The sequence below is a fragment of the Pelmatolapia mariae genome, linkage group LG15, assembly GCF_036321145.2.
Source record: "Pelmatolapia mariae isolate MD_Pm_ZW linkage group LG15, Pm_UMD_F_2, whole genome shotgun sequence".
NCBI classification, from domain to species: Eukaryota; Metazoa; Chordata; class Actinopteri; order Cichliformes; family Cichlidae; genus Pelmatolapia; species Pelmatolapia mariae.
In genome coordinates this window covers 9728962-9755479 of record NC_086240.1, presented here as the reverse complement: position 1 = coordinate 9755479, position 26518 = coordinate 9728962, and the positions used below count along the sequence as shown (strand labels likewise).

At 44.5% G+C, this 26518-nt stretch overlaps 1 protein-coding gene across 1 annotated transcript in view; it reads right to left on the bottom strand.

The window, feature by feature from the left end:
* LOC134643109 (polymeric immunoglobulin receptor-like) overlaps positions 1 to 25196 on the bottom strand; it is a 45952-nt gene extending 20756 nt beyond the window's left edge. Inside the window, exons 1-3 of the mRNA XM_063495337.1 lie at positions 24985 to 25196; positions 24788 to 24904; positions 23570 to 23911 (exon numbers count right to left, since the gene is read on the bottom strand). Coding sequence (XP_063351407.1) covers positions 23570 to 23911; positions 24788 to 24904; positions 24985 to 25189 — 664 coding nt within the window. The 5' untranslated portion in view covers positions 25190 to 25196. The remainder of the gene's footprint in view (positions 1 to 23569; positions 23912 to 24787; positions 24905 to 24984) is intronic.
* Between the last annotated feature and the right edge of the window lie 1322 nt (positions 25197 to 26518).

The window sequence follows — 26518 nt, the reverse complement described above, 5'->3', positions numbered from 1 at the left end:
GGATGAGACAAGAAACATCCACGAATACATCACGAAGATGGCCCCAACTGACAGCGTGCTCAGTGAATACCTCAGGCAGCAGAAACCCAAGAAAGAGGAGGAAGGTGAGGAACCATCATGGAAGGACAGGCCCCTGCACGGTATGTACCACCGGCAGATAGGAGAGGTGGCTGATATCCAGAAATCCTACCAGTGGCTGGACAAAGCTGGACTGAAAGACAGCACAGAGGCACTAATCATGGCAGCACAAGAACAAGCTCTGAGTACAAGATCCATAGAGGCTGGGGTCTATCACACCAGGCAAGACCCCAGGTGCAGGCAGTGTAAAGATGCCCCAGAGACAATCCAGCACATAACAGCAGGGTGCAAGATGCTAGCAGGCAAGGCATACATGGAACGCCATAACCACTATGGCCGGCATAGTGTACAGGAACATCTGTGCCGAGTATAACCTGGAAGTCCCGAGGTCAAAATGGGAGATGCCCCCAAGGGTGATGGAGAATGACCGAGCTAAGATCCTGTGGGACTTCCAGATACAGACGGACAAAATGGTGGTGGCTAACCAACCGGACATAGTGGTGGTAGACAAACAGAAGAAGACGGCCGTAGTGATCGATGTAGCGGTTCCGAATGACAGCAATATCAGGAAGAAGGAACACGAGAAGCTGGAGAAATACCAAGGGCTCAGAGAACAGCTCGAGAGGATGTGGAGGGTGTAGGTAACAGTGGTCCCCGTGGTAATCGGAGCACTAGGTGCGGTGACTCCCAAGCTAGGCGAGTGGCTCCAGCAGATCCCGGGAACAACATCGGAGATCTCTGTCCAGAAGAGCGCAGTCCTGGGAACAGCTAAGATACTGTGCAGGACCCTCAAGCTCCCAGGCCTCTGGTAGAGGACCCGAGCTTGAAGGATAAACCGCCCATAGGGGCGTGCTGGGTGTTTATATATATATATATATATATATATATATATATATATATTGTCAGGAAGAGAAAGATATTATTTGCTGCTATTTTTATAATCATCATTACCATTTCATGTTAATAGTGATGTTGTATTTAGATGCATTCAGATGTTCAAATATATTGGTATCATATTAGTCTTTATTACAGGTTCAGTATAACCACTTCAAACTGTTGAGTTGAATTTATAATTTTAAAGGCTTTTGAATGTTTTTATATTCTTACACATAGTCTTCAGTGGGTGAAGCACTCAAAGAGCAGGGACAGGAAACACGTCTGCAAGGCATGCTTTTGCAGAAGTGAAACCGAAAGCAGAGTGAGTGCAAGCCAAAGAGTAGGGTGTTTATTATGCATTTATCTTTGATTTAAGCTTTAAGTAGTTGGAAACAGTTGTTTTATACATTTTACATAGAAGTTAAGATCATTACACACAGGATGGTCTTAGCCTGGTTGCCTAAGTTGAGGTCAACTAAGGTTCAGAAAGCAGATGCAAACTCTGCACGCACAGACAGACGTGACATACACATACAGACACAAATAGTGAGAGGTCACGACACGTACGCAGTACACAGCATGCACGCGCCCCCGCACGTGTACGCACACAGATAGACTCATTTAGTAGGTAAGAGTTTATGACTGCAAAGTTGTGCATGAGTGACATTTTGTGCAGAACGTGGACCAGATGTCCCAGAAGATAAGCGACAGCGAAGACAGCTGAGAGGAAGCACCTGGCGTCGACCCGAAGAAGATGTTCTGTTTTAGACTATGTTAAAAGTCATTGTGGTTTTGAGTTGACGTATGCTTTGTTTAAGTCTGCCTGGTAACAGGAAGACTGCCAACCCTATAAAGTCTTTGTTGTGACGATTGTAGTTAGTTTGACGCTGAAATCTGCACAGCGTTCGGACTCACACATGTGTATTCATTAAAATGCCGTCTAATTGCACACCGGACCGGATCTGTGGTTATTTTTGGATTCCTCTCTCAACATTTGAACCTTAACAATATATATATATATATATATATATATATATATATATATATATATATATGTATACATATTAGGGATGCACCGATACCGATACTGGTATCGGGTATTGGGGCTGATACTGTAAAATGTGTGTGTACTCATCCTCGTAAAGGTTAACCGATACCATGAACCGATACTAACTTATTTCATTAATCAGAGGGTGGCTTGTCATTTCTGTTGTAGTTTTTTTAGATTGGCCACTATGGGGACATCCCGCGCTAAACAGGCACAGGGTTAGGCGAGTGAGACTGGCGGCTCCAGATTAAAAAGAGAATGACCGAGCTAAGATCCTGCGGGACTTCCAGATACAGACAGACAAAATGGTGGTGGCTAACCAACCGGACACAGTGGTGGTAGACAAATAGGGAAGACGGCCGTAGTGATCGATCTAGCAGTTCCAAAAGTCAGCAACATCAGGAAGAAGGAACACGAGAAGCTCGAGAAATACCAAGGGCTCAGAGAAGAGGAACAACATCTGAGATCTCTGTCCAGAAGAGCGCAGACCTAGAAACAGCTAAGATAATGCGCAGGAACCTCAAGCTCCCAGGCCTCTGGTAGAGTACTTGAGCTTGAAGGATTGACCGTCCACAGGGGGGGCAAGCGGGGATTTTCTATATATATATATGTATATATATATATATATATATATATATATATATATATATATATATATATATAAAATTCTTGACATTTTTATTGTGTTGGAAGATTACAGAAATACACAACTATTCAACAGACAGGGACTAGAAAGGCAGAGCAGATTTCTCCTGTTTTGGCTTCCCTTCATTGGCTCCCTGTTAAATCCAGAATTGAATTCAAAATCCTGCTTCTCACATACAAGGTCTTAAATAATCAGGCCCCATCTTATCTTAATGACCTTGTAGTGCCATATCACCCTATTAGAGCACTTCGCTCTCGCTCTGCAGGCCTACTTGTTGTTCCTAGAGTATTTAAAAGTAGAATGGGAGGGAGAGCCTTCAGTTTTCAGGCCCCTCTTCTGTGGAACCAGCTTTGAGTTTGGATTCGGGAGACAGACACTATCTCTACTTTCAAGATTAGGCTTAAAACTTTCCTTTTTGCTAAAGCATATAGTTAGGCTGGACCAGGTGACCCTGAATCCTCCCTTAGTTATGCTGCAATAGACGTAGGCTGCCGGTGATTCCCATGATGCATTGAGTTTTTCCTTTCCAGTCACCTTTCTCACTCACTATGTGTTAATAGACCTCTCTGCATTGAATCATATCTGTTATTAATCTCTGTCTCTCTTCCACAGCATGTCTTTATCCTGTTTTTCTTCTTTCACCCCAACCGGTCGCAGCAGATGGCCCCGCCCCTCCCTGAGCCTGGTTCTGCTGGAGGTTTCTTCCTGTTAAAAGGGAGTTTTTCCTTCCCACTGTCGTCAAAGTGCTTGCTCATAGGGGGTCATATGATTGTTGGGTTTTTCTCTGTATCTATTATTGTACGATCTACTGTACAATATAAAGCGCCTTGAAGCAACTGCTGTTGTGATTTGGCGCTGTATAAATAAAATTGAATTGAATTGATTTGAAATTTCTGCATTTGGATCATTGTAATTGATTTTGTTGTTGGTGTCATCAGTTAATACCTATAAAGGTATCTCCTAACTGGCCTTGTATTCTGAATTTTCTTTAAGTCGTTTTCTGTTATCAATTTATAGTAATCAGGTATTTGTTTTGTGTTCATTTTTGCATTCAGATTGCATTGATTTTTATATCAGTTCTGATCAGTTAACAGCTGCAGAGTTAACTGCTAATTAGTGTTGTTTTTGAGTTTCCTTTGAGCTGATTTCTGATATCAGTAAACAACTGTAGAATTAGCTGGTATTTCCATATATTGGTCACTACACATTGATCATTATAAATCAATCTTGCCATTAGTTGTGATCAATTGAGAGCTATAGAGTTGACTGCTAATTGGTTCTGTATTCTAACCCCCCTAAATTAATCTCTGATATCATGAAACAGTTACAAATTGTACTGGTTCTTTTTTGTGTCTGTGTTAAAAATTCAGTTTCTATGCCATAAGTTAAACAAGATCACAGTGTCTGTGTCGATTTAATTAATTTTGTTATCAGTCAGTAATCAACTGACAGCTATAGAATCAATTGTATTTGGTTCTGATCTTTCCATTTGATCTTAAGGCTTGACAAGAAAGCATTGTGCTGTCATCGTTTCAAAATAGAGGTTGATCGTCTAAACCTTAGTAATTAGAAAAGTTGAATTTATTTTCAGTCCCAAACAATAAAAGGAAATGTAATAGTAATTAAGACCTGGAAAAAGGGAGTCTTTATTCCTAGAAGAAAACAAAAACAGATAAACAAACTTAAAACATTAAAAAGGAAAAGGGACAGAAACGTTAACATAAATTAAACAATAAAAAGAGAATCTGAATAAAAGTATAATTGCGGACATTGCAATTTCACCATGATTAGGAGTTTGGGTCAATTAGATAAATATGTTATGGATGTTGCATGGTATAGAAGATAAGAAAGCAAGATCTACAATGGAGAAAAAAATTGAACAAGAGATGGGATCAGTGCAAAAAGCAAGGCTATGTATCATCTTGTGTTGGGGGGCCACTGCCCACTAGTGCAACCATATTCCAAATAGAGAAACAAGCTAATGACGAATATGAGCAAGCACACTCAGAATGGAAGAAGGGAGGAAATCAGAAGGCTCCAAAAGGAAGGAAATGGACAAAAACATGAGCACATGATGACAACCATAGAAATGTGCTACTGGAAGATAAGCGCAAAAGGAAGACAAATAAGACTCAAAAATCCAGACTACAATCAACGCCCATTAATCAACCAAAGTCCCAGACAGAGTTTTAATTCATTTGAAAGCCTGATGCTTAGCCTTGTCCACCCCAACTGTAAAACTCAGAAACCAGTCTTACTTGTTATCATCTATCGTCCACCTGGGCCTTACACAGAGTTTCTGTCAGATTTCTCAGACTTTTTATCTGATTTAGTGCTCAGCTCAGATGAAATAATCATTGTGGGTGATTTTAACATCCATGTAGATAGAACAGAATAGAATAATCCTTTAATTGTCCCACAAGGGGAAATTTGGTTGTAACAGCAGCCAGAAAGACACATATACAAACAAACAGAACAGAAACACACAATTTTTTCTTACATATTTACATTAAGGACAATGGTTACTAGAAACAGAGCACTGTACAGTTATTAAATTAAATAAAAATAACTACAGATAAGAGGCAAACCAGGTTGCAAATCGGATGATTAACTTATTGCAGTTACAGCGCCAATGTAAACATCTATGTTTGTTGGGAGCAGTTCTGATTGTACAGTCTGACAGCTGCAGGGAGGAAGGACCTGCGGAAACGCTCCTTCATGCATCTAGGATGCAGCAGTCTCTCACTGGAGGAAATCTGGACTTCAGCAACATTTACATGCAAGGGGTGGGAGACTCTGTCCATCAGTGATGTTATTTTGGCCAGAGGCCAGATGCTAACAATGACAGCCTCAACCTGGCATTTAATCTATTATTAGACTCAATTGGCTTCTCTCAAAATGTTAAAGAACCCACCCACCACTTTAATCACACTCTAGATCTTTTTTAAAAAAAATATGGAATAGAAACTGAACATTTAACAGTGTTTCCTGAAAACCCTCTACTGTCTGATCATTTCCTGATAACATTTACATTTACAATAAATGAGTGAGGAGGTAAAATTATTAACAAGATAATCGACCTCTGTTGGAGTAGCGTTCAGATGGCTGCTCTGCTCTGTGTTGGTACAGGGCATTGAAGATGATAACAGTGGGTGGATTATATTCTTAAACTTAGTTACAGCACTTTCAGAAAGACATCTACTTTGATAAAGTCTACTCTCCACTGCTGTGTAATCAATTATTGTAAATGTAAATGTTATCAGGAAATGATCAGACAGCAGAGGGTTTTCAGGAAACACTGTTAAATGTTCAGTTTCTATGCCATATGTTAAAACAAGATCTAGAGTGTGATTAAAGTGGTGGGTGGGTTCTTTTACATTTTGAGAGAAACCAATTGAGTCTAATAACAGATTAAATGCCATGTTGAGGCTGCCATTTTTAGCATCTACATGGATGTTAAAATCACCCTCAATAATTATTTTTTCTGAGCTGAGCACTAAATCAGATAAAAAGTCTGAGAAATCAGAGAGAAACTCTGTGTAAGGCCGTCTTGATGCATTCTCAATCATCCAGGAAAGTAAATCTCCAAAAGTTGAATCTGTTCATCTGGACGTAGCGTTTTGTGGGAGAAACGTTTCGTCACTCATCCAAGTGACTTCTTCAGTCTCAGCTGACTGCAGGTTACCCCAAACCTTATAAACAGTACATTTGCATAACGACTGAAACCAGCCCACTGAAGGAACAATGGGCTGTGAGGTCAATTCCTTAATCATAATTATGCAAATTATGTAGGGGTAAATCTTTCGCCATCTTACAACGCTGTGATTGCAGCCATTCCCCAACTCTCTGTGAATGGTACTCATGGCCATTGATCAGTGTTCTTTGATCAGTGGGTTTTGGTCAGTGATTGTTGATCAATGGTCATGGGAATTTGCATAATTATGATTAAGGACCTCACAGCCCATTGTTCCTTCAGTGGGCTGGTTTCAGTCGTTATGCAAATGTACTGCTTATAAGGTTTGTGGTAACTTGCAGTCAGCTGAGACTGAAGAAGTCACTTGGATGAGTGACAAAAAGTTTCTCCCACAAAACGCTACGTCCAGATGAACAGATTCAACTTTTGGAGATCTGTGTAAGGCCCAGGTGGACGATAGATGATAACAAGTAAGACTGGTTTCTGAGTTTCACAGCTGGGGTGGACAAGGTTAAGCCTCAGGCTTTCAAATGAATTAAAACTCTGTCTGGGTCTTTCGTTAATTGATAGGCTGGTGTGAAAAATTACTGCCACACCGCCCCCTGTGCCTGTGCTTCCTGCCCCTCCCTGAGCCTGGTTCTGCCAGAGGTTTCTTCCGGGTAAAAGGGAGTTTTTCCTTCCCACTGTCGCCAAAGTGCTTGCTCATAGGGGGTCATATGATTGTTGGGTTCTCTCTGTATGTATTATTGTAGGGTCTCCCTTACAATATAAAGCGCCTTGAGGCGACTGCTGTTGTTGTTTGGCGCTATATAAATAAAATTGAATTGAAACATTGAAGTTACAAGGTGAAAACCAAAAATTACAAACATCATCACTAAGGACTGGGCAGCCAACTACAGTACCTGGTGCTTCTACTGTGCTTAAACTCCACCCTGAACTCCCTGACTGTTTGAGTTCATCTAAATCTGACAGCACACCTGGGGACACCGGTCATCCAAGGAAATTGAATTCAGTGATAATGGATGTCACACCTAAATGACAATGTGATGCAGAGAGAGGAAAACAGCAGGATGCTGTGAACAGCGTGCAACGGAGAAGCTATCAAGAGAATGGTCTGATATGACTACCAGAGAGGATCCAGCTAAGCAAACTCAAACTGCACAGATGTCAGGCAAGGAAATCACATGGATGCTGGGGCCCTGGTGTGAGGGAGACCCCCCCCCTCCCCTCCTCCTCCTCCTCCTCCTCCTCATCCCATAATCCCTTCTAAAACCTCTTCCTTCTACCAGACAAGCTACAAGGAGATTCGACAATAATTCCTCCAATAACAACTCAGGAGATACCAAGAGGAGAACAGCAGACTGGAAGAAAGGAGAGGATGACTGACTCAGATTCTGAGAATCAAAAAGAAACCACCGACAATGTCCATGAGGATGAGACTGCTGCTCTCAGTCAGAAACGTGCCAAGAAAACTGAGAGATATCATCAGCCCAAGGCAAAATCAAAACTGACCAAGCAAATAACAAAGACAAAGACTGACAAACCCTAACCCTAACCCCTTGTCATGAATATAACACGGAGGATGAAATTCATTGTAGAGAAATACCTGCATCTATTCAATTCACTTTTATTCATATAGTGCCAAATCACAACAAAAGTCACCTCAAAGCACTTTAGGCAGCCATGTCCACCGGATCAGACTGGAGGCAAAAAAGAAACATCAACAACTTGCTATGCCAGTTCACATGACAACAATAGAAGAACCATTTTTCTCAAAGATATAGAAGAACTGGTGGGAACGTTACCACCTTTAGAGCACCAGCATGGATTTCGACTTTTAAAGAGAACACAGCAGGAGAGACACTTGCCATTGGAGACATTGGTGCCTTGCTTTTTTGAACATGAATACACAGAGCGCAGAGACTCTTGGAAGGAATTCCACAGATCTAAAACCAGTGATAGTTATCACTTTGATCTCTTCAAAAACGCCCTCTGGAGACGTATAAGAACACTGTAACCAGGAATGAAATATCTAAGGGCACTTAAAGGATTGAAGTTGGAAGCCAATGAGTCCTTGACTGAATAACTGGAGCGAGTAGCCAAGCTCTGGGAACATCACACAGGAATGCGACATGATAGGAGTGAGGTAACCATACACTTGTGGAGAAAACAATGTGAAATTGGTCTCCCAAGTTCTGTGCAAGACTCTCTTGATGGAGTGGTTGGATTGAGTGTTATAACGGATTCATTGCGGAGAGCACTTGCAACATTATGTCAGGAGGCAAAGAGAGAAAGCAGAGCGAAAAGCAAAACAATGAACCCAAAGGCCGCTTAATCATCAGAAGGAAGAAAAGGACTCAGAGGTAAAGAACAACAAATTTAAAGCCGAACAAATGGTGGCTGTGTTTGTCGACTTAAAAGTAGAAATACAACAATCTGTGGCTGCTGCATTAGCTACACAAACACAGCCTGAGCGTAAACCACAGCTACGAAGACAACAACCAGGTCCAGGCCCAAGATCTGCACCAAGGTGGAATACTGGAAGAGGACGCTTTAGAGGGGAACACCAGCCAGAAGTGCATGAAAGACAACAAAGAGGGCCTCAAATGGACAGAGTCATTTGCATTGCCTGTGGAACAAGAGGACATTGGAGGAGTGAGTGCCCAAACCAATATCCACAGCAGATGAGGGCCCAGAGACCAATATCTGGACCACAACAATGAATTCCAGACTATGATAATGAGAGAGCACCAAACTACCAACAAATGCCCCAGCCTAGACAGCGAGGTGGTCCCTGAGATCTGGACCAAAATCCATACCTATGGGACCCTGGAGTATGTGCAGCTCGAACAACACCCATGACAGAGACAAGGGAAACCTGTACAATCGAGGGTGAGAAGATGTGCTTAATGGCTGATGCTGGAGCAACAATTTCATCACTGAATATTTTAACCATTTCCAACAGACACTCTAGAGCTGAACTGACTTGGACTCAAAAAGGAGGAGTGGCATTTGAGACTGCCAGTCATATGCAAAATACAGCAGTCCAGAAAGCTGAAATAGACGGTCATCATTAGACTACTTTAATCCTACACAAAACTCTCCAGAATTTAGAGACAGAGAGGAGTTCTAGATAAATATAACTTACCAAACCCCATAGGGATTGGGGGTTCCAATCTATAATATTTTGAAAAAGCACCAAATAAAATGTTGACCATGTTGATTATGCTCATTCCAATGTGCAGAGATTGGCTAACCTGACCAGGGAATGCAATAAACAGGACTGTCAGAACAGTCGGCGTTAGAGTCACCTTTGACAGTCCAGAGTAGGATGGCGTTGGAGATGCTCTTGGCGGAGAAAGGACTGGTGTGATCAAGGTGTAGTTTGGCATGTTGTACGTATATTTTAAAATGATACAGCTCCAGATGGGCCAGTTACCAGGGCATGGAAGCAAGACAGACATTATCAAATGAGGATTATTTTATCGTTAATTGGTAACTGACTGATAATTGGCCACATATATATTACAAAATATATATTAGCAAAAATATAGCTATTGTAGAAATGTTTAGCTTATTTTAGAGTTTACATATGTAGGAATGTTTAGCTTGTTTCAGAAGTTTAGAAATGTGTTAAGTTAGAATGTAGAATTATTGTAAAGATACTGACACTGCCCTCAATGTAATAAAGGCCTGATTGTGTCATGAACTTAGAAGTAGATTTTAGGATGCCCTCCCCCACTTGAGTTGTGAAACTAAGACAAAGAGGAGTTGATGTTAAGTGGAAATTCCTCAGGGTATACTTAGGTGGGGGTTTCAACATTTGTGACTTGATAGTGGTGGTCTGGAACGGAGATGGGTTTTTATGACATCCGGGAAGTCACTACATTGAGACACACACCTACAGTGCTTTAATTTACGCACCCACACCCACAGGCGCACTCACTCACGTGCACACACATACACACAGGTATGCGCACATAGTCACTCACGAACACTCACGTAGGTACGTGGGAGCGCGCACATGTAGTCATTCGCGTGCTCGCACACACACAAACATGTAAACATGGTGATTAGTTTTATGGCACCTCGTAGAGGGGTTAGAAGGGGGGTCACTTATACAAAACTGCATGTAACAGACAGAGGAGTTGAGATCTGCAGAGGAAGTCCGGGGTTCTGTACATCTCCCTTCTAGAAGCTGTAATCAATAAGTGTGTATTAATAAAATATTGTTAATTGACTGCTGAGTCCCGGAGTTTTTTCTGGAAGCCTGACGAATATACGAACTGGGGTGGAACTGCTTTTTGCAACAGTTTTGGTGCCGAAACCCAGGATTCGCTCGAGGCCCAGAGAGGACGAATTGGCAGAGCTGAGGTCGTGAAACGAGGCGAACAGAGAGCCGGCTCAATCATTATAAGGTAAGCACCACCTGTTTATTATCGAAGTGTGCATATTGAATAAAGTCTAAATTATCTGTTCGCTAAGTTGAGCGTATCTCAGTGTAAATTCACTCAGTATGTTAAAGAAACGGTGTGTGATCCGTTCTAGTGGCGGTGTGTGATCCGTCTTAGTTAGTAATTAATAGCATCGGTGTTTCATCCGTGGCGGTGTGTGATCCGTCTTAGTTATTAGGAAAAAAGTGGCGGTGTGTGATCCGTCCTCCGTGCGTTAAAGCAGGAAACGTGTTACTATTAGTTAGAAAGCGGGGTTTAAGGCCTCGTCGCCGGCTGAGGGCCGTGTGTGCTTTGAGTTTGGCAACTCAACCCATCTTCGGACGCGGCGTTGGGACCTGTGGGACAGGAGCCGGGGTGGTGACCTGGGCACTGGGGGCGCCTTAAATAACTAAAGCCTAGGTGTGGGATCCTAGTCACGGTTGATAACCTGCATGAGAGTGGGGGCAAGTTGCTTTGTTAGTGAGAGAACGACTGCTTGGCTCGTCCCACTGACTGCAGTGTGTCGACTGTGTAGTTGTGTGAAAGCGCCGTTAGAGTCGGCGTCTCGTCTGAAGTACGGGAGTCAATTAAAGTAACAAAAATAATTTGGGTCTAAAAGTGTGTGTTTGTGGTGTGCAGAAATTGCGGCAGGAGGCCGTGTCGCGAATTGTTGCAAACTGTGAAGTCAATTGGGGGGTCTAATTTGGTTTTATTTTTATGGGGAAGAGAAACTGCGGTACCCAGTCCGTGGCGCAGCTTGAATAATTCGTGAGGCAAATGTGGTGCGATCTGACGATTGTGAGCCTAATTGTCCTATTTTTGTGAGGTGTGAGCGGACGGCACCCGCTCTTGGTGCTGACCAGGGCGTTCTCCTGAAATTAGCAGAGGAGGAAGTGTCCTGCAGTGAGTTGTAAAGGTGACTGCGAGAAATAGGAGGTGTGAGATAGCCAGCCCCAGGGGGCGGACACACTTTTTGGACGAAGGAGGAGTACCAGTGAGGAGCTCAGAGGGGTCCGAGGAAAAATTACGGCGACATCTGTTGGTAAGTAAAGGGAATTTCAGGTGAGTAAAATCATGGCTGAACAAGAGGATATTATTAGAGAAGGAGTGAGGAGTCCAACGGAGGGAGAAATGCAATGGAAAACTGTTGAGAAGCAAAAAGAGAAATTAGGGGAAGCATTGCAGATCACCATGACAGGACACCTAACAGGTAAGAATGGTAAAATACTGGAAATGGGGAAGGAAATAATGAGTGTGTGTGATCAAGCTGGAATAAAAGGTGATATGCGATGCTCTCTTGCAAAAGTTTTGTTGGAAGCGGCCAAGGCATCTGAGGAGAAGGAGGAGAAACTCAGGAGAGAGCTGGATGGAGCAAATATCTTGGCGAAGAGGGGAGTTAAGGACCGAATAAAAGAGGAGGAGGAGAAACGAGCCAGGCTGGCTGCATGGGGAATCAGCTGCCAAGGATTGGAGCACTGGATGAGGGAACCTGTGGAAGAGGAAGGTAAGTTGAGACCTGATTGTCTTCCACACCCACAGCCCACGGCTCCTCTTTTTTCAGCATGTCCTCCTCCATATTTTGGTAATTATCCTATGTTGAGCATTAAGGATGGCAGCATGGAGAATGAAGATGGCATGGTGCTGCGCCTAACTGGAGGGCAGGCTGAGTGTGAGTATGAGGAGCAGCACCGCCCAAGGCCGCAGCAACAAATGATAACAATAGAACCTGAAAAGACAGAGCCACCTGCTGCTCACCTCCAGACCCATGTGGATCATAAAGAGGAGGAGGACGAGGAAGGAGAGGAAGAACGGTCCAGTGCAGCAGGAGCAACAGCTATGTCTCCTCCGGAATTATTAGCCGGAGAGGCAGAGAGATTAGTGGATATACTTCGCAAGCGACTTGAAGAAGAAGAACTGATTGAAAAATTTAAGAAGCAAAAAGGAGTAGCTGAAGGAAGAGCAGCCCCGCCCTCGGATGTGAGAAAAAAGGTGCATCTCAAGGTGCAATTACCTAAGGTAAGAGGTGTTGACACCTGGGATGGATGGATACAGGGCACTCTGGAAGAGGATATAGATGAATGTAGTGTCATTCAGAGTGCAGGAGGCGATGAAGATGACTCAAGAAGACAGCACGCGTTTGGATTTCGAAAAGAACGAGAGGAGATGGAGGAGCAGTGGCTTCAAAGTGGTGGAAGGCGTGGAGAACATACAATGTTGAGAAGAAGTCAAATGACAGCGGCAGAGAACCCCCAGAAGGGGGTCATGGGACATTCCAATTATGCATTAGAAATGCCCCTAGTGGTCACAGCAGGGGGTGAGAGACGATATAAACCATATGGAGTGGGGGATGTTACAGCCCTAGTGCAGATGCTCCCACCCATCATTGATGGAGGGGCGGGTTGGCTGAGACAACTTGATAAAGTGACATCAGGCACACAGCTCGCCCTGGGGGATTTTCGAGCCATAGCTGGCCGGTGTATGACAGTTACTGCGCTGGAGGAAATCCAGGTACTGGCAGCTGTCGTCACTAGACCAGACTCTACACCCTTTTTCAGAGTGCAGGAGCAGATTGGGAATGCTGTGCGTCAACAATACCCCACCCCAAATGCGGCTGCCATTACAAAGTTAGAATGGAAGCCTGATCAAAATCCCAGAGATTATGTAGAGCAGGTGAAAGAGAAGTGGATGCAGAATACGGGTTATAACCCTTCTGCACCGGGCCTTCATCAGGTTTGGTTTAGACAGGCAGTGCTAGAGGGGTTACCAGAACAGGTAAGAGAAAAAATTTTAGATGTCCCTGATTTAGAAGGAGCAGACGCACATCGCTGGGAGAGACATCTGGTGCATTACTTAGATAAATACAAGCAAGAGAAAGATAAGAAAAAAGGGGAGGTAGAGGAGATTCAGGAACAATTGCTTAAGCTTAACTTGGGAGAAGCGAAACGGAAGGTAAGTGAAAAGAAAAAAGAGAACAAATTAACTGATTTATCTAAGGTGATGGTAGCTCAAGACTGCCCACCTGAGCCAAATATACCTGAATTTAACCCAAATATTTATCCAATGAATCCCTGGACACAGTATGGTGGTTTGCAGAGTTCACCCATGACCAGCTGGGGAGGTAATATGTGGGCCGGTAGAGGACGGGCAAGAGGCCGTGGTGGCCCAGTGGGTGTGAGAGGCGCCTCGGGGTATGGAAGGGGTGTGTCTGGAGCGGGTCGTGGGCCTAGAGGTGTCTGTTGGGTGTGTTATCAGCCTGGGCACTGGGCGAAAGACTGTCCTCAGCAGCCACAAATACAGCAGCAAATGGGCCCGCCCCAAGCAGGACAGGATGGTCCATATCATCAGGCTCCACACCCACACATGATCCCCGGACCAAGACCTCAAATGCCGACCTGGGAGGCCGCCTGGGGCAGCCAGGATTGGCAGCAGTGACACACCCCACAGGGAGGCCGAGGAGAAGGGGGAAAGGCAGACCCCTTACTCTCACTGACGGTGAATGGACTGACTCTGCCGTTCCTTGTTGATACAGGAGCTACTTATTCAACCATCCAAGAAGTTCCTGATAACACTCAATTATCTGGGGACGAGGTCAGCGTGGTCGGCTTCTCTGGGGTTTCAATGACATTGCCAGTGACTGTTCCTTTAAAGACTGAACTTGGAAAGCAAGCAGTGGCTCATCCATATGTCATTTCAGCGCAGGTGCCTGTGAACTTGATGGGTCGAGACCTGCTCATCAAACTGGGAGCTGTGATCATGTGTGGGCCTGATGGTTTAACAGTGACTCTTAAGGATGGCACACAGCTTCCTTGTGTGGCCACAAGTACAAGAGGACAGTGGCTGCTGTCTGAGGACATTGACCGTACAGCAGAAATCTACTGGGCCCGGCTGACGACCTCTAACGGCATTCTGGCACACTTCCAGCTCTGGCGGCCCTGGATCATGGCCCTCGATGTGTATGCTCCACCCATTGACCCATACCACGTGACACTCTTTTATGATCGCGAAAATACTGAGTGGTATGAAGATCTGTTCCATGAGTTCCTGGAGGGGAAGGCATGGCAGGTCTCTACCAGAGATATTTATGTTGGACCGCAGGGTGTAGCAGCCCTGGTCCATTTGTCGGAGGAACAAAAGAGCTGGTTCCGAATGGGTGATGAATCTGTGCCTCATGTGTCTCTAGCGGTTCATTCTGGACATCAAGCGAAGGACTTGGGTCCCATGATGCGTGTAGCTTCACGAGCAATTGATTGGCAACTCACACAGATTCCTGATGTCTCCTTCTCTCCAAGTACTAAAACTTACAGAATTTCAACATCTCACACAGATGACACTATATTGGAACATCGTCACATACGTAGGACACATGGTAGGGAACTGACAGATCATCCAGAGGCTGTTAAAGGCCTCTCACAGTTGCCTCACACACTGTGGTCACAGGGGCCGACGGATGTTGGCTTAACCACCTGTTCGCCTGTGACCTTTGAACTTAAATCTGACATTCCAATATGGCGTCCGCAGTACCGACATTCACCACAGGCAGAGGACGGCATTGCAGAGACTATTGAGGGGCTGTTAAAGGTGGGGGTGTTGGAGCCTTCCACGTCTCAATGGAACACACCTATTTTGCCAGTAGAGAAGCATGGCACAGGTAAATATCGTATGGCTCATGATTTGCGGGCCATTAATGCTATTTTAAAGACTAAAACTGTGCCAGTTCCTAATCCATTTACTGCATTGACAAATCTCTCCCCAGATCAGCGCTGGTTTACATGCATTGACTTGGCAAATGCTTTCTTTTGTTTACCTTTGCACCACTCTCTGCGTGATGTGTTTTCTTTTTCTTACAGGGGTCAACAGTTGAGGTATACTCGGTTGCCACAGGGATTTGCTCTGTCTCCGGGGATTTTTAACCAGGTGTTAAAGCAGATTTTGGAACCATGTGTGATGCCGGCTGGCTGCACTTTGGTTCAATATGTTGACGACCTCCTGATTGCCGCTCCCACGGCAGACGCTTGCTTTCAGGCCACCATGACCGTGCTCAGGAGACTGGCGGAGGCGGGCTTTAAAGTGAGTAAAGACAAATTACAGTTGGTGAGGCCACAGGTGACTTTTTTAGGGAGAGAAGTGAAACAACATATGGTGGGGATGATGGCTGCTCACAGAAGTGCCATTCTCTCTCACCCGCGGCCAGAGACTGTCAAAGAGATGCTTTCTTTTTTAGGTCTCACAGGCTACAGCCGGCAGTACATTCCTGACTATGTGGGCCGCACTAGGCCTTTGCGTGACTTGGTGAAGCAGCATGGAATGAGAGACCTGACTGCTAAGTTGAACTGGACTACTGAAGCTGAACAATGCTTCATTTCTCTGAAACAGGACCTTTCGCGAGCAGTAGATTTAGCTGTGCCAGATTACAACAGGGACTTCTTCTTAGATGTTTCTGAAACAAAAGGGGTGGTGAATGGCGTTTTGTTTCAGAAAACAGGGGGAGGCAGACAGGTTTTGATGTACATCAGTGTATCTTTAGATAACATGGAGAAAAGGCATCCTACATGCACTCAGCATGTAGCTGGAGTGGCAAAGGCCATCCAGAAAGTAGCACATATAGTTAGAGGACACCCACTGAGAGTTTTAACAACACACAGTGTGGTGGCTTATGTTAACTCACAGGCCTTCACCATGACCCCACTTAGGCAACAGAGGCTTAGCAAAGTGTTGGAGGCCCCAAATTTGACTTTTATGCATGAAGGGATAAATATGGCGGACCAAATGGGGTCAGGGGAACCGCACGACTGCGTTCAGGCGGTCTGGAAAGAAGAGAAGACAAGACCAGATCTCAAAGCGGAAGTCATAGAAGGAGCGGAGGATCTCTTCACAGATGGCTGCTGCTTTAGGGATGAGAAGGAGGGGCTCAAGGCAGGCTATGCAGTGGTAAGTAAGAAAGGGGAACAGCTGGAGGTGATCAAAGCAGCAAAGTTGGAAGGGCAGCAGTCAGCACAGAGAGCAGAGGTGATTGCACTGACTGAAGCCCTTAAATATGGTCAAGGAAAGAAGATAAACATTTACACTGATTCAGCCTATGCCTTTGGAGCTGCACATGTGGAGCTGGCTCAGTGGAAGAGAGCTGGATTCCTTACTACTAATCAACAACCCATCAAACATGAGAAGGAGATGAAGGCGCTGGAAGAGGCGCTGGAAGGACCCCTGGAGGTGGCAATAATAAAGTGCAAGGGGCACGACGATTCGGCCACCTGGGTTGCTCGAGGTAATCGAGCAGCGGATGAAGCAGCCAAAAAGGTGGTTGGCTACACGGGGACCAGACAAATGGTAAGTATGGGAATGGATTGGGAAGAAAATCCAGGGCTGGAATGTGAAGATATCATAAAAGAACAGGAGAAGGCCTCTCCAGAAGAAAAGTCACTATGGAAGGAGAGAGGAGCTATAAAGGTAAGTAACATCTGGAGGGGCCCAGATGGAAGACCAGTGTTGACGGCAGATTTGGCAGAGAAGAAGGTCAGAGAATCTCATGGCCTTGGGCATGTGGGTGTGGCCCAGATGGAGAGGAATCTCTGTCATTGGTGGCACCCATTCCTAAAGGACATGTTGAGGGAGCATGTGCGAACCTGCCTTATCTGCGGCCAACACAATCCTAAACCTACAGTGAAACCAGAGATGGGTAAGTTTCCCCTGGTCCAGAGACCAGGGCAGGAAATTGTGATTGATTACACAGATATGGTGACACCAGCGAGGGGTTTCAGATACCTGCTGGTATGTGTGGATAGTTTGACAGGGTGGCCTTGGCGTGGCCAGCCCGGAGGGAGGATAGCACCACAGTCATTAAGTGTTTGATAAGTCATTACATTCCCTGGCATGGATTCCCAGAGAGAATTAGATCAGATAATGGGACACATTTTAAGAATAAACATCTGCAGGAAGTGGAATCCATGCTAGGGTTGCAACACAGGTTTGGGACCGTTTATCATCCACAGTCGCAAGGTAAGGTTGAGCGAATGAACCAAAATCTAAAAAATAAGTTGGCCAAGATCTGTGCACAGACTAAAATGGATTGGGTTGAGGCGTTACCAATAGCGCTTATGAGCATTAGATGCTCAGTAAATCAGTCTACCGGGTTCACTCCTTATGAGCTGTTCACCGGGAGGCAATTTCCTGGACCCACTGCAGGGGTGCCAGCTTTAAGACAGGAAATGCATGCATTTGAACATTTAAAGCAGTTTAAGGCACTAAAAGCTCTTGTCTTAAGTTTTACATCCCAGGTGACTGCGGGCCAAGGACAGGAGCAGACGGTGCCAGAGGCGAAGTGGGTGTGGCTGAAGGTCTACAAACGGAAGTGGAACGAGCCCAGGTGGACAGGTCCGTTTGAGGTGGGGACCAGGACCTCACACGCAGTTCAGCTGAAGGGGAAAGGTGAAACCTGGTACCACTGGAGCCAGTGTGCTGTAGCGGAAGAGCCTAAGCGGTCGGAGAGGCTTTTGGCAAAAGAAAAGAGGGGGAACTCGGCTGAGACCCCCCACATGGATCCCAGCCCAGGGACAGAATAAATCCCTGATCCATGCAACGACTGAAGGGTAGTCTACCCCGGAAGTTGAAGAAAGAAGAGCAACAGAGAATCACCCGACTCAGAAGATAAAGGGGGTTTCATAAAAACAAGTGGAAAGTGAAACTATATTGAATCAAAAGAGATAAGATTAAAAAAAAAACACACACAAAAAAACAACAACAAAATAACACAAAAACTAAGATGGGATTATGGGGAAATTGGAGAGCAATGGTAGTGTCAGGAGTGATGATTGCTGTTATTATAACTGTGATTTTTCTTTCAAGTGAATTGCCCAGAGACAGATCTGAATCCACGCAGGCGACTCCACCATCACAGGCCACGGCGAAGCGACTCAAACGTAGTCAAACAGGTAAATCAGATCAGTGTTTGGATTATTACGGCGGCATAGAGTTGGACTATGTTAAAGGGTCCACTACCTCGTATACATTCGATCTATGTACTGTCATTAAATGTAAGGGCTTAAACAGTTCATGGCGGGGATATGATGTCTGGGTAGGTTATAATCCAATGGTAGATATAGAGTGTAACAATCAGAAGCTTGGGTACCCCTATCACACTTATTGGAAGGGCCCGTGTGACTACTGGTCTACCATAGTGGAGTATTCTGGCACGTGGCGCCCCTATAAGGACACCACATGGCAGAAGCTTGGGTTTCAGCGGGACTTTTCAGCCGGGCAGAACCCTTTGACCCTCTCACTGACTCGTTGGTATGACACTGTGTGGCCCGCCCGATCTGTGGTGTATTTATTTATAGGGGCAGATGTCTCAGGGAAGGATCCATACGGTTTGGTTAAAATTAACTTTAGAGATTTTGCATCTGATGTGGCGGTAGTAACGCTATTAACGCCTCCCCCACCATTGCCACTTTCTGAATCGGGCCCACAAATAATTGAGGTAGATTATACAAGACTAAAACCTAAACAGCTCATTTCCATGGCTACTGGCTACCGGGAAAGTAATTTATGGTTAGACTGGCTTATTCAAAATGCTAGGGAACAGAAGGTTTCAGATTGTGTGGCGTGCGCAGCGGCCCGCCCTCATCTTTTCACAGAACCGGCTCCTTTACATCCCGAGGACCAGTGGGGATTTGGGTGTATGCTCAGACTCACTAGAGAAGCGGTTTCTGAAGGTAATTGTACTACATTAGCAAGTTTGTTTCCACCAATAGGTAATGATACTGTACTTGGTCCTTTCACGCCAAGAAGAGCTAATTACACGTGTTTTAACTTTACTGTGTCTTTCCCTGACAGACATGAGCATGAGGCCGGGGAGATTAACGCTGATTGGTGCACTGTGACGTACCTGGCCAGAGGAAAGTTATCAAGAGACACCGGCACCGAAATAGGCCTGTGGGCACGTGCTGGTTTGTATTATTATTGTGGTGGGTATAGATTGTATGTTAGAATTCCTAGTGGGACTTCTGGTCTCTGTGCCATGGTACGTTTAGGTGCACCTCTTGTTTTAGTAGGTGAAAAGGGGGTGCGGCTGGGTAAGCCCGGCACCGCTCAACTGACAGCCAGGCGGAGACGTCATGTGTTGGCCAAACGGTCACTAGGATCGTTTGACCTTACAGTAGGATCACCAACATATATAGATGCCATTGGAGTGCCTAGGGGTGTGCCTAATGAATTTAAGTTAGCTGACCAAATTGCGGGAGGATTTGAAAATTTACCCATAATTTCTGCATTTTTTCCAATAACTCCAAATAAGAATGTGGATCGTATTAATTATGTGCATTATAATGTCCTGAGATTGGCGAACCTTACCAGGGACGCGGTTGAAGGGCTTGCTGAACAGTTGGGTCCAACATCTTTAATGGCAGTACAGAATCGGATGGCGTTAGACATGTTGTTGGGAGAAAGAGGGGGCGTTTGCGCGATGTTTGGGGATATGTGTTGTACCTTTATTCCAAATAATACAGCTCCTGATGGCTCTGTGACCCGAGCGCTGGAAGGCCTGAGAACACTGTCCACCACAATGCATGAGCATTCGGGTTTGGAGAACCCGCTGGAAGCCTGGATGATCTCTGTCTTTGGGCAATGGAAAGGTTTCATTATGTCAATTATGGTTTCTTTGTCTGTTTTTATTGCAATAATAGTGACGTGTGGGTGTTGTTGTGTGCCTTGTATCAGAGCTTTGCTTGTAAGACTTATCAATCGTGCTGTGGGAGAATCTGATACAAAGGCAGACACCATGATGCCACTTTTGGGAAATGGGGAGTCATGTTATGAACACCTTATGGTGAAAGATTTAGTTTAGGTTTATCTGCCATAGGGCAGATAAAAAGGGGGAATTGTAGAAATGTTTAGCTTATTTTAGAGTTTACATATGTAGGAATGTTTAGCTTGTTTCAGAAGTTTAGAAATGTGTTAAGTTAGAATGTAGAATTATTGTAAAGATACTGACACTGCCCTCAATGTAATAAAGGCCTGATTGTGTCATGAACTTAGAAGTAGATTTTAGGATGCCCTCCCCCACTTGAGTTGTGAAACTAAGACAAAGAGGAGTTGATGTTAAGTGGAAATTCCTCAGGGTATACTTAGGTGGGGGTTTCAACATTTGTGACTTGATAGTGGTGGTCTGGAACGGAGATGGGTTTTTATGACATCCGGGAAGTCACTACATTGAGACACACACCTACAGTGCTTTAATTTACGCACCCACACCCACAGGCGCACTCACTCACGTGCACACACATACACACAGGTATGCGCACATAGTCACTCACGAACACTCACGTAGGTACGTGGGAGCGCGCACATGTAGTCATTCGCGTGCTCGCACACACACAAACATGTAAACATGGTGATTAGTTTTATGGCACCTCGTAGAGGGGTTAGAAGGGGGGTCACTTATACAAAACTGCATGTAACAGACAGAGGAGTTGAGATCTGCAGAGGAAGTCCGGGGTTCTGTACATCTCCCTTCTAGAAGCTGTAATCAATAAGTGTGTATTAATAAAATATTGTTAATTGACTGCTGAGTCCCGGAGTTTTTTCTGGAAGCCTGACGAATATACGAACTGGGGTGGAACTGCTTTTTGCAACACTATATAGATATATTACAAAATATGGGTCTAGTATAGGTATGTTACAATGTACATAACATCCCTTCATACCGTGTACATTGTAACATACCTATAATAGACCCATATTTTGTAATGTATCTATATATCTATATTATTGCTGATATATATTTTGTAATATATCTATATCATTGCTAAAGCACTTTCTGGATTGATGCAAACTGCATTTCGTTGCCTTGTACTTGTGATATGTGCAATGACAATAAAGTTAAATTCTATTCTATTCACAGCTGTATTGACTCTTTGTGGATTGTTGTCTATCCCATGTTTGAGGACTCTAATTAACAGATTGAAAACAGCAGCACTAAGGGAAGAACATGCAGTACTACCCTATCACATGCCAGTGTCGGTTGGGCTCAGTGATGAATCAGGTGGGCTGGATTCATAACTGAACCAAGACATAAATTGTCTGAATGGGGACAACAGCTGATTTATCACTGACTCGACCACAGGACCCCACCTCAGTTAAGAGGGAAAAGCTGAAAGGCTGAGTATCACACTGGAGGAGAACCTGTGGGACAGCAGGCTGAACGAAACACATGCTCTCTTGTTCACATGTTAAAACGTGTGAACAAGAGGGAATGTTAGGGTTGAAAATCTATGATTGTTCTACTAAAATAAAGGTGTTTCATATACACGCTGCAAATGTGCTCATATGAGTTGGCACTCAGTCTTTTGAAGGTCAAAAGCTTCATTCAGGGTGACTATCCAGGCTGATATATTGTAAGAATGACGTAGAGTGCAGAGGGGTAATTGTTACTGTGTAATGTTTTATCTTTGTTGGCCAACATTTTGTTGTTATTAAATGTACTATATAAATAAAAATAAAGTAAAACGTAAAGCTTACACACAGATAATGGGTTTTCTATCATTCTTTGGGTCCGGGAGCCCGGACAAGGTATTCTGGACCAAGACTTAGACTCAGTAGAAGAACGATGGATAATAGCATTAGATTATCAAGGCTGGATAGAGAGGTGTTGTACTTTTCTGTCTCTTAAAGAGGACCGAGCCAGACGAGGTCGTGGAGATACGAGGAGGATTTGCAGCAGACAGCAAGACTGGCACGTCTGTGTGGCAGCAAGATAGCTGCTATAATCTTTGTTTTTGTCTCACTATATAATGTTGTACAGCCCACTTGAAGGTTATCCTTTTTGTGAAGCATGCTGCTGGTTCACACAGAGGTCCACAGCGCTGTGGAAACTTGTGATTTCAACTGCCAAAGTAAATTAAATCTTTTTAAATGACAGACCTTTGTCCTGAGATTCCTTCGGAAAAGTTTTAAACACGACACCAACCTTATAAAGAGTACATTTACACAATGACTGAAACCAGCCCACTGAATGAACACTGGGCTGGGAGGTCACTGTGGTGAAAAATGTGAGTCATGGAAAAAACTCTATTTTGGCCCCTACATCATGAACTATGCTGCTAAATTTATTGGGATACTGACCAGTTCAATTCCCACTAAATGACACTTTAGGCACTCCAGGTTCAAAGATGAATCTAAATGAAAGGAGAGAAACATCACCCCTGACCTTTGACCTTCACATGGCTGACTCAATGATGCTGTGAATGAAACACTTCCTGTTAGCAGGATGCTAACCCTGCTACTCTAATAAGAGACTCTACATGAGCCACAGTTCTGTGTTTCATACATTCGGAGAGCGTGACTGCTGTTTGCAGGGACACTCCACACACACAGAACAAAGCAACATCTGATTACAATGAAGCCTCTCTGCATTAACAGGACATCATTTATACAATAAGTGAAAATGTGTTGAAATGTGAAAATGTTTTTTTTTATTACAATGTGCATATTAGTATTGTACAGCACTTTGGTCTACCAGGTGTGTTTTTAAAGTGCTATATAAATAAACGATGATGACGATGATGAAAATGTATCTTCTCCATCAGGTTTTACTATTACTGTTATTATCTGTTAGTATTTGTTCTGGTGTTCATTTCAGTGTCAGTTTATAAATGAAGGTGAAGGAAACACTGAGCTGTTGGACACAAACACAAATCCACACCTGAAATATTTAGGACGAGCTCACAACCACCTCATCACTTATTAATTAGTCTTTTTAAATCATCAGTTTAGCTTCTCTGTGACCTGTGATCTGTTACACTCACCTCTGACACTGAGAATCACTGATTTCTGTAGCAGCATGTGTCCATCCTTGTTGTAGACGGTGCAGGTGTAGACTCCACTGTCAGTGAGGCGGAGGTTTTTCAGGGTCAGACTGAGGTCTTTAGTTCTCAGTGGATCTTCATCCATCTCTCTGCGACCTCTGTAAACCTGGTCCTTTTCGACTGGCTGATTGTTTCCACTCTCATACACGTGGACCTTCATGTTGTTGGGTTCAGTGAGTCTCCACTCCACTGTGACGTTCTGAGGAAGGTCAGCTGTGGTTTTAAAGGGTAGAAGGACAGACTCCTCCCCCTGTGGCACCTCCACCACCTCTGGCTGCAGAGCTGAGAGGAGAACATGAACACATACAGACATCAGTGTCCTTGTATTTAAATGTGAAACACTGAAAAATACGACGACCTCACGTGTGTTATTACACATGTATATATATGTTATTGTACAAAGCTAAGTCGTGCCTATGTCCTTAGCTCAGAGTCAGACACTATAACTGTGACAGTGATAATAAAGTTTGTTACACAGATGTCAGTGAGTCAGATCCTCCATCATGTAAACAGCAGCAAATCTACAACCAAAGGTGGAGGTGATGGAGTAAAAGTGAAAGCTGTGCACGAAGCAGCACTGCTCTACACTGAACACACAACAGCTATTGGATTTACACACATACAGCTGCTGTCCAGCTCTTCTTACAGCAAGAAGGAAGCACACTTTCACACACCAGCCTAAAGACAGAGTGGGCCACGTCCCACTCTGCTGTGACACGTTTCACTAATTCACTTCCTGTTGCCACGGCACCGTGTCTTCATAATGGTTCCTAATATCACAAAAATTATAATGATTATTATTTTTGACTGAAGATGGATTTTAGATTGTGGTGTTGGGTGGAGGATGTGGGGTAGTCCCTCCCCTCTGCTCCCTGATGCTTTTGTTTCCACGCTCCTCAGATTGTTTGTATCATGTGATCTGGTATTTACATTCATGAGGACTCCTTCTCAGTGGGTGGAGCCTCCACCTGTGGAAGGAGGAGCTGAAGCTAACACTGCATCCAGATGTTACAGACATGTTGGAAACATCAGCAGCTGGTTTCAGTAATCTGTGAGGAGCTGCTAGATTCATGTGTGGAGGTCAAAGGTCACAGACATCGGTCAGAGTGCTCTCTCTGTTACTGAGTCACACACACACACACACACACACACACACACCTTCTCTGTTCTTCATCCTTTTATATGCACGGTACACAAACAGACCAAAGGCAGCAGCCAGGATGATCAGAGTACCCAGCACAGCTGAGAGGACTTTAGGCCAGACTGGAGGAGTTTCTGTAACACAAACACACGAGACATGAACATCATCAACGTGTTTATATGAATTCACATTAATCTCACTTCTGTCCACTGACCTTTGACCTTCAGCTGTACTTCAGTCCAGTTCTGAGCATGTCCAGCATTCAGGGCAGTGCAGTTGTAGGTTCCACTGTCAAAGACTGTGGGGTTCCTCAGAGTGAGGCTGAGGTCTCCAGTCGTCAGAGCATCGTCTCTCATTGACGTTCGGTTGGTGTAACGTGGGTTTTGTTTTGAATGATCATCTCTGCTCCGCAGACGCATGTGAACTGTTGGGTTACTGAACCCATTACGATCCCACACTGCTGACGTGGAGCTCCTGGAAACATTATCTGGTACCTGACAGGGCAGCAGGACAGACTCCACCCCCTCATACACCTTCACCTCCACCCCTGATGCATGCTGGGAAACTGAGGAGGGAAACACAAAAGCAAAGCTGTGATTCACAGTCACATGACCTTTCACACACACACACACACACACACACACACACACACACACACAGATATGATGTTTTGTCTCTGCTGGTTTATGAACACCACACTCTTCAGCTGCTGATTAACATTAAAAGTTGAACTTTGACCCTGGTTGGAGCAGACAAGCTCCGATTTGCGTAACTATTTTTAAATCCCGGTAGAATTCCAACCACATAAGCTAACTCAATAATTTTTTTTGCATGTGAAACTGGACGAGTTGTGTTTACATATCACACATGCAGCTTTTCCCAGAGTGCTGTCCCCTTCCTCTATTATGTTTACATAATTCATGTGAAAAGCCAACAAATAAAAACAAATTACAAGTCAGAGTCGATCTGAGCTGCTGTTCACATCACTTGTCACCGTGACCTATCACGTGGACCGGTCGTCCAACAACAGGAAGTGACGTCACTTTCCCAGGAAATTAAGTTTTTTTCTCTCTCGCTTGTAATATTGCACATGCTTTTTTAGAAACATACAGTTTATACATAACAGACACTCAAAACATACTTTCTACACATCATACTATTATGCAGCCAAAATCCAGACACGCCAAACACTTCACCTTGCGTGAAGCTTTGGATCTCATCGCCGCCCCGCCTGAAGACGGTGTTTCTGGAAGTTTGTCAGATCCTGATTCTGCCGACAGTGGGGATAAAGCTAGTGATGGAGAGGAGGTGATGGAACTGTACGAGTGGTGTCTGGAAAATAACCTGACTCTCAACATCAGCAAAACTAGAGAAATGATAGTGGACTACCGGAAACGACCAGTCAGAGAACACCAGCCCATCCACATCAACGGTGTCAAGGTCGAAAGGGTCAGCAGCTTCAAATTCCTTGGAGTCAACATCACCGAGGACTTCTCCTGGACCCTTCACACAGACACTGCTATCAGGAAAGCTCGCCAGCGGCTTTACTTCCTGAGGAGGCTGAGGAAGTTTGGCATGAACGCCAACATCACCTCAAATTTCTACAGGTATGCAATCGAGAGCTTGCTGACGAGCTGCATCACAGTTTGTAGTGATTTACGGCTGCTGGCAAAGCAGCTTCCGTACCAGAGGGTGGTGAAGGCAGCAGAGCACATCACTGGCATGAGGCTTCCTGCTATTCAGGACAT